The 9,230-nt window shown below is 39.1% G+C and overlaps 1 protein-coding gene across 1 annotated transcript in view; it reads right to left on the reverse strand.

Moving 5' to 3' along the window:
• Positions 1-4,487: 4,487 nt before the first annotated feature.
• Positions 4,488-9,230, reverse strand: part of IKZF2 (IKAROS family zinc finger 2) — a 158,446-nt gene continuing 153,703 nt past the window's right edge. Inside the window, exon 8 of the mRNA XM_045295483.1 lies at positions 4,488-5,606. Within this exon, the coding sequence (XP_045151418.1) occupies positions 4,882-5,606 (725 nt within the window). The 3' untranslated portion in view covers positions 4,488-4,881. The remainder of the gene's footprint in view (positions 5,607-9,230) is intronic.

Here is a 9,230-nt window from a genome sequence, read left to right on the forward strand (position 1 = left end):
TTGCTTGAGTCACCAGCAGCTTGCTTTTGTTTGTTTGTTTGTTTGTTTTTTAAAAGCTGTCACATCCTAACACATCCACAGCAAGTAATACATGGCCGTGGTAGGCAACCATTCAAGATTATGCTTTGGAGAATAGCAGTTCCCTACGACTGTTCAGCTTTGTTTTGTTCAAGAAGAATTAATTAACTGCTTTGTAACATTATTCCATGATGAAGACATCAGTTCCAAGACTACCAGTCTCTGGAAGAAATTTTAAAACAACACTGTACTTTAGGAATTGGAAGTTATACAAATAAACCCTTGTCTGATACACATTGTATTCTTAAGAACAAAACAAAGCAAAAATGCATACAATTAACCTCTACAATTTCGCTTCCCTAATATTTTCCCTTTCCTAACATACTCTTATAAAGGTCTTCAGAAATACTACGAAACTAAAAAGATATTGGGAGATCTGTATTGGGCCTTTGCAAGAGTTTCGCCATAAGAACACAGACATGATTTCTCTAAGCACTCCAATTTTAAATGATTTTAAAAAATACATAATACAAGTGTTACAGAGCGACAGTAGCTAATCAGCACTCTCTCAATGCATTTTTAAAAGGCATCAATCTAAGGAAATTTAGAAGTATTTAATACGTTAAATGCAGACTCTCAAGCGCCCAGTTACTGTTTATTTTCATTATTTTGCAGAAACTGGAGGTGTCAAGCAGCTTCTAAGATAACTTCTCTATACACACTTTCATTTTACTCCACATTTTTTCTCTAGTATTTAGAGAATCTTCTGTTTTGGAAAAAAATCTTCATACAGCTAGTATGCGCTAAAAGAATATATATGACAAAAGATGACCACAAATATTGACTTAATCCTTTTTTGTAAATACTCCAAAGGTTTTTCTGGGGAAAAAATGTAGCCTGTACTTTTTATAATCTGAGTTCCATCTTGAAATCGGAGCGTGTAGACTTTTGTTTTATGTATATACATATAATAATTATTATTATTTTTGCAGTTTCTTCTTTCCTTTTTCTACCTGAAGGGGTTATTTGGGAAACAAAGTGAAAGACAACTGGGGAAATAAGCTGATGCCTTCTCTGCTGTAAATTTCAGGAATGAAGGAATACGATGTCAAAGACTCCATGGTTTTGTGAGCTGTGCACCAGAGACTAAAAAGCTAATCAAAAAAATGAAAAGCAACTATCAACTTCACTGATACTCTTTTCAACAAGTGAAAGTTGAAAAGTGTTATTTCTTGTTTCTTTCCACTTAATATAGTCATCTACATTTCTCTCTGGAGGTTAGAGTAAATTAGCTTAAAATCTCTTTTTGCTGATGTTTGCCTATTTTGGTTTTGTTCTGGAGGAAGGTTCCAAAGACTCAGGTTTAGTAGTTGCCACTAGTCACGAAAACACATTAATAATGGCAGCGTTTCTTAACACAATCTGTAAACCCACGAAATTGCTCAGATCTTTCATTTTAACTCTGCTCTACTTGCACACATTGATCACACTAATTGTTTCTCTTCATGAGCTAAACAACAACAAAAAAGTATGCTGTGTGTACATGTGAGAGGGGACTTCAAAAAGTTCCTAGGCATTTTTCACTTTTAATATTTTTTTTCACAATTTAAAAAAATTGTCTGCCGGCCTTACACGTAATATACATGTACATATGTACACACAAATGCACATTCATAATGATTCATACATAAAATTGTTATTTGTTGCTCAGGCTAAATCCTTGCAAATTTCCATTTTGCCCCTCCAGGAAATTCTCAACAGAATGTTTCTTTTTGAACTTGAAATCTCTTTCATCCTGTCTACAGGTCACTTTTACTGTTTCAAAAAAGCCGGATTAGAACGACTTTTAAAAAGTGGTTAATCACTGTCCTAGAGAGAAAGGCAGCATACTTATACTCTAACAAGAGCTAGAGATAAAATTCTGGGAAAAATAGGGCAAAGCAATGTGATGGATTTCTGAATTTTTGCCAAACTGGAAAACACAGGTAATAACCCATTTTCCTGCCCCCTCAAAGACTCCCTGTAATGTAAATTGTCAACCAAATAAATGGGGCAGACAGGTGTTATATAAAACTGGATTTATTTGGTGTCTGACCCTCATTTCTATTTTTAGGTGTCATTACCTTGCATTATTTCCTTTTGTGAATAAGAAACATATAAATATAGTCTTCAGAATGCCTCAGAAAAAGAACTAGGCCCACACATTGTTTTCCTCTTTTTTCTAACCCATACCTTTGGGTTGACCTTGTCCTCACTTACCCCACCCTGATCTATTGCCACCTCTTTTTGTTCCTCATCTCGTGCAGGGAAGAAAATACAAGTATCTACCTGTAGCACATACACTCTCCCAAGGATTCATTCTCTCAGTGTAAGCGTCCCAAGAAGGCGAAATCACAAAAGGAGAGTGATGTGTACTGTTCTCACTGAGCCACTACACAGCTCCTGAGGTCCGCCCACAGTCAGGCTCACCCCAGGGCAGGTAGCTACATGACTGTTCTTACATTGAGGAGTGGAGCAGGGAGAGGGGAGGACGACTAATGTAGGAATTCATAGACTGTTGCCAACAGGAATTCACACACAGTCAAAGTTAGGAACGCAGTGCCTGTCGCTGAAATGTTTCCTTAAATTCCCACAGAACACCAAATTACTGCCCATAAAATGATGCCCCTTTCTTCATGCCCCAATTCTTATTTGAAAATGGTTAGACGGTGGTTGGGGATGAGTGATTCTCAAGCACATACTTTATCACTGACCAAGTCGGATGTTCACAATCCCAAAGCACACAGAAAAACAAGCAAACAACCGAAAACACACCAGTAGATTTTCTATTTACTTAGTGGTGCATTCTCATCTATTTAAATGAATAGTTTAGTTACTTTTCAATAAGAAAGACAGAGGTTGGAAACCCAAATAAAAGAGCACTGAGTTGCCTTTTTTTAGTTTTTTTTTTGGTGTAGCTCTAGCTATATTAATGCTCAGAAGTTGAATAAATAAGCAGATACAGTAGACAAGAGTTATGAGCAATACTGGAGCTCTCCGTCCACAGCCTCGACTCCTGCTAATTCTCTCCTCACACTGTATAAAGAAAGAGTTTCAGCTTCCTGATTAAAGGTAGTCTAGAGAAGTAAGGCTTCAGTGTTCGCAAATGGCGACCAGAGAAACCTGTCACAGCCATGCCTGCGCTCCTGAAACACATGCCTTCTGATCGTGCCTCTCACTATGAGTCCATCTGGTATCACTCTTGAGAGTACAGACAGACCAACAGAGCACCCACATAAGTGAAATTAAAAGGTGACGTGAAATATGGCCATATACGTCATGTAGGGATTCAAATCGGGGGAGAAAAAAACAACCTTTGCACTGAGAAGTTGAGATTCACTTCTGAAAAGGAGTCATATGCAGGTGAATTGTTTTAAAAGAAAGCTCTGCAAGACACACAGTCACTCTTACTGGGGCGATACACTCACATTCTAGATTCTAAGACGGCTAAAATAAACATGTTTATTTTTCTTTAAAAATCTGTCGTCCAAGGTACACTTCTTTAAAAAGAAGCTTAATTTCCCTTGCACCGAAAGCGGTAACTCTCTTTACTGACGAAATACTAGAATAAATAGCCCTAGTTCAATAACCTTACAGGATTCAAGTTACCACATTCAGGTCAAATTAGCAATTGTTCCAAGGAAATTCGGTTAAAAATAGCCCATAGCAACATTTTTCAAGACCTTCTACTCAAAAGGGTAAAAGATGAATAGACGACGGGAGAACACTAGTTGGTCACAGCTTGAAAAACCCAGTGAAAAGAGAAATACCAGAAAACGGATTTCTAAGTGTTTTTTCCCCTACTGTTAGCCTAATTATATTTTTCTGCTGACTGGTTAACACTGATTAAATGCTGATAAAGTGACAATCATAAGCAGACTTTTAGACACACATATGGATGCTATACTGTCATTACATTGTAACTTTAAAAGAAAACAAGAAACTTTCCAAACAAAGTTTTAAAAAGTAGAAATCCTGTCTGAAAACTACTGACTGCCTCTTACCACTCTTAGACTGTATGTTATACTGAAAACTAGATTAAAAATACTATCCATTCAAGGTGTTGAAAGTAAGGCTGCCAGGGTGTCTATAAAATGCCAGTCATTAAAACGATGGAAAACAGTGCTTAAGTTTAGAAAAATAAGATCACAGGACCACAGGTATATTTTAGGTGGTCCTTAATTACCTGTAGTTTACAAGTTTTGCTATATGCTACAGTGTATATCATACTGCATTATAAATTCCATAGGGAAAGTAAACATAGGACCCAAAAAACCAACTCATCCTTGGGGTTATCACCAAAAATCATCATGTTTGATTTGTGTTCCATGACCTCTAGTGAGCAGAAAGAAAAAGAAAAGCTAAAAAAAAAAAGCTGACATTTTGAAACAAATTCTTCTTTGAAGAGTCAATTTACTAATGCCATTTTAAACTGTGGAAGTCTTATCCAGAAAACTCTTAAAATTTCCTGGCTTCAATCATCATCCTGAATATCAGTAGCAAATTAGAATCTCTCTTAGGTCAATCTATATGAATTGAGTGATTTTTTTCCAAAGAGTGAACACATCTTATGCCTATGTGCAACAAAAATGGACAAGTTAGCAAGAAACAATACCCCCCTGACCCTTCACTCTTCTGTGTCTTCCTCCTTGTAATTAGGCAGAGCAAATGACACTGTGTCCACAAAATAAGAATTATTGACAGTAATAATATTAAAAAAGAAAAAGGGTGTGTCAACATCGGAGGGAGGTGGGATTGTAAGTGCAGTAATTTCTTCATGTGCAGTTCTGTACTTCACAGGGGTCCCCTTTGGAATGGAAAGGCCTAGTGGAATGTGTGCTCCCCTCGAACAATGTGTGATGAAAACTCGTAACGGTCCTGGCTTCGATAGCCACAGATGTTGCATTCCAGTGGGTCCCGGTAGCCATGGCAACCCATGTGAATGGTGTACATGACGTGGTCTAGGAAAAGGACTCGGCAGTGTTCACACTTGAAGGCTCGAATCTGTTCTCCTTCTCCATTAAAGACCTTGTAGATGTCCTTCAGAGAGCCCTTAGGAGCCTTGGCGGTATCCAAAGCTTTGCCATCCTCCTTCATGTAAGCTGGGCTTTGTTTCCTCTTGGGGTTTAAGGCAGGGTTTCCTTGGTAGGACTGGCGGTCTTCATGGCTGCTTTCTGAGTCAGTAGAATCCAGGCAGCTGTTGCTGGGAGAGGCCTCTCTTTCCTGGGGTCGACTCTTTGGTCTGATGAGAGAGATAGGGCCATCCATGTTGTTTTCATGACTATCAGAGGTTTCCCTGCTAATGGGCCTTTCTATCCTATTTGGATGATAGACCTGAGTGTAAGCTGAGCTTATAACTGGGGCCACCTCAGCGATTGTGCTTGGCGGGTGCTGCATCAGAGGGTGAAGGGCCTCAGCTCCAAGGTAGGTGATTGCATTGTTGATGGCTTGGTCCATCATATGAGACTGCATCAGCTCAGCCTCCTTCTCATATGTTAAGTTCATATCAAAGTGAATATCTGGGTAGCTGAATCGCATGAGCTTTTCTCCTGAAAGGTAAAAGGGGAGAAACGGGAAAAGAACACAGAAAAATCAGTGACTGAATTAAAGGTTGAAAAGGTACAAAGTTCATCAAGCACCACTATTTTCTATATTGTGATATAGTTAATTCTTCAGATCTAACATTTAAGCTCTTTAATTCTGCTGAAACACACAAATACATCTCATACGCAAAAAAAGGAATAAACACACAGATTTCATTTGCTCCAATGCTATCATGAGAATACATCTAACTTAAGGCTTCAGTGTGTTATCATCTTATTTTCATTCTCTATTAAAATGTTCACTTGTCTACAACTCAGGAGCTGTTGGAGAAAGAACGTCCAGGTGAAAATAAGTCAGGGACTATGCTTGTTTTTGAAGATGTTAGAAAACAGTAACTGAGCTACACAGATCATAAAAGCAAGGGTGATCACATTAGAACTTCTGCCACCTCACTGCTATTTAGGGCTAATTATTCCCGTAGTAGAAAAATAATTATAGAGAGGATATATATTATTCTGGAAAATTTTTAAAATATCATTATGAAAATACTTTTAACAGTTGTATAACCTGATATGCTGAATGAAATATAAGCAAAACCAAAAAATAACAAGAAAAACCCACTGCTGTGGAGCTGATCCTGTTAGCTGCTAGAAAGAGCCATAAGCAGGAGGACAGGGCTTGTTCAAGAAATTATTTACACTTCACAATTATTAAAAGTGGGAAACAGTGAGAAATAGAGGTCAGATAAAATAGGGCTTCATTCGACAACTAGAGACTCAAAATTTTAACCTGAGAGCAAAGTGACTGACAGTTTTTAAGCAGGAAAATATCCTGGTTCCCTATTCCCTTAGCACGAGAGGTTCGGGAGTTTTTGCAACAGTGATTATAGTGACCTGATCTAGGGTAGTGGCAGTAGAGACAGAGCAAAGTCAAAAGAAAGGAGGGAAAACTACAATGGTAGGACTTGGTCAATTATCTGAACACAGAGAAATGAGAAAGAGAAAGGAGTTAAATGAAGCCCAAATTTCTGGCCTGGGAAAAAGAGTAGAGAGCAATGCGATAGAAGCAATGATGAACGCCGTCTGAGAAATGCCATGAATAATAGTTACGTCCAGGAAGGCCACAGATACCATCTTAAACTCAGGAGAGAGATCTAGTCTTGAGGTGTAGACATGAGCATTATCAGTTGATGGAAAGTAACTTTTGAAGCCATGGGGATAGATGATATAGCCCAGGTACAGGTATGAAGTATGAAGAAAAGTGGAACACACCAGAATCTAAAAGAAGACCAAGGTCTTATGCCTACCCACAAGAGGGCAAAAGGGGATCCTGCTTTGGGCCCCGTGGACTTTGAGTCCTGGGATTTGCTTCTTAGGAAATGAAGTGTCTATGAAGCCAAAGGTCATGGGTATTTGGAGTTCACCTCCCAGATCACAGAGCCCAAGACCCCGGAATTCTTTCCCCAAATTCTAAGCCTGCTTCAAATCTTTTTGTAGCGACTATCCTCCGGAGTATCAAATGTTCTGCGGGTATGGTCATGGGGAGGCCTGTGGAGTAGTCAAGGCATAGCCTTTCATATGCTGTATATGTGCATACAACGTGAGAAGAATTTGAATGTGAACACGAGTCCGAATACACATATGTGTGCAAGGCCCCTTTCTATACCGGACAGAACAAAACCTGAGGAAAGACAGTTCTGGGTTGCGGACCAATGGGTGGGTTCTGCCTGTGCTATCAAGTTTGGATGTCGAATGCCAAGGAATCAGAAAATTCTGTATTTGAAGCTTATGGTACAATCTTAAAATACAAAAGCATATGATTGACTATGCCTCCCTTAGTATTTTTGACCCATTTATACAACTGTAAAAGAAAACCGACTGAAAAGAAACAGACAGAAAATCTGGAAGAAATACAAGATCAATATAGAAACACCAATAGATAGTTTTTCAACAGGAAAGGGTTCCCCAAAGTGGCAAACACTGTCTAGGTATGACCTAATTCACCGCCATCAAATCAATAACAACTCTACAGGACAAGGTTGAACTGCCTGCCCTCTGGGTGTCTAACAGTAACTGTTTATGGGAGCAGCAAGCCTCAGCTTTGTCCAGCAGACTCTCCCTCTCACTGCCATCCAGTGAATGTGGACCCCTGTAGGTTTTTGCCACTGGAACTATTTACAGGAGCAGAAAGCCCAGCCTTCCTTCCACAGAGCTGTTGCTGGTTTTAAACTGCCAACCATGTGGATCACAGCCCAACTCGTAACCAGTATGCCACCAGGACGCCTCTAAAAAGTGTCTAATGGTTTTGGCAATACAAAAGCTGATTGTGACCTCCCCGAGAGGACAAACATAGGGAAAGGGCCAGGTTTCTTGGAATTAGGAATGAGTGAAAAGAAAGAAGTTATAAAAATAAAGCTTAGAGAATTCTTTCAACAACTCCATCTTTGAAGAGAGGGAGAAAAGAGATGGCAATGGAAATAGATACGGGTTTTCAGGAGAATTTTCTCCCCAAAGAGGAGACTGTATATCGTATTAAATTATGAAAGGAACATGCTAATAGAGGGGAGAGGGTGAGGTGCTATGGGAAAAAGAGGGAATTTTCTAGTAAAGGAGGAAGAAAGGAAAAGAGCAAGAAAGAAAATTTAAGAATAACTTACCATATGTACTGGAGTATAAGCCGACCCGATTATCAGCTGAGGCACCTCCTTTTACCACAAAAACTGCATTAAAAATGTGCTGAAAAACTCAGCTTATACATGAGTATACTGTATAGGGTATCTTAATCAGAAAGAGAGATGATTTTATCAAGATAAGGAGGAAAGAAGAAAGTGTCCTTGAGGATGCCCATTAGCATTATGATACTGGTCACAATGTCCTGAAATGGTTTCAGTCAATGTTTGCTTGTTTCTTTTCTTGTAAATCTAGATGTAAGATCACCAGGAAGTGAGATAGCATGTTTAAGAAGAAGAGAGACGATTTGAAATGAGCATGGCAGAGAGGAGGAGAGAGGACTCTTGGGGCTGGATGAAAGCTATAATGCTAGATGGCACATACGGGCCAATTGGTCTTTAAGCCGTTTACTCTTTTATTTACAGTGACAAAAATTGGTAAGTATTAGATTTTTCCCTAAAAGTACCACGCACTGAGCTCTGGATTGGAAGAAGCTATTTGGTTTGATTCATAAGAGAATGGGGTTTTGTTGGGAGAAGATGAAAGAAAGACAAGACAAGGAGTCAAGTGTAATGGCAAGAAAGACAAAAGCAATTGACAATTAAATCTAAGCTGCACAGGAAAAGATAGGAGGTGGCAAATCATTCTATAAACCGTACAGGGAGCATTTTCCTAGAGAGCTTGGTGAGGTAGAACATTTTTTAACTGAGATACATGGCAAAAAGGAATTTATGAAAAGTGTTGAATAACCAAATTTTCATTTCAAAAGTCAGTGTAGAATCAGATGCCAAATCTTTTGCTTATTATAGGTTACAACTCGAGTTTGGAGACCAAAGAGGAAACTCACTGCCACTGAATCAGTGCCACCCCATTGCCACCCCATCGGACAGGGGACAACTGTCCCTGTGTGTACCCAAGACTGTCACTCTTTATGGGAGTAGAAAGCCCTGCCTTGCTCCC

This window comes from Echinops telfairi, unplaced genomic scaffold (genome assembly GCF_000313985.2).
Source record: "Echinops telfairi isolate 266 unplaced genomic scaffold, ASM31398v2 ScPeMD7_3;HRSCAF=10, whole genome shotgun sequence".
Classification (NCBI taxonomy): Eukaryota; Metazoa; Chordata; class Mammalia; order Afrosoricida; family Tenrecidae; genus Echinops; species Echinops telfairi.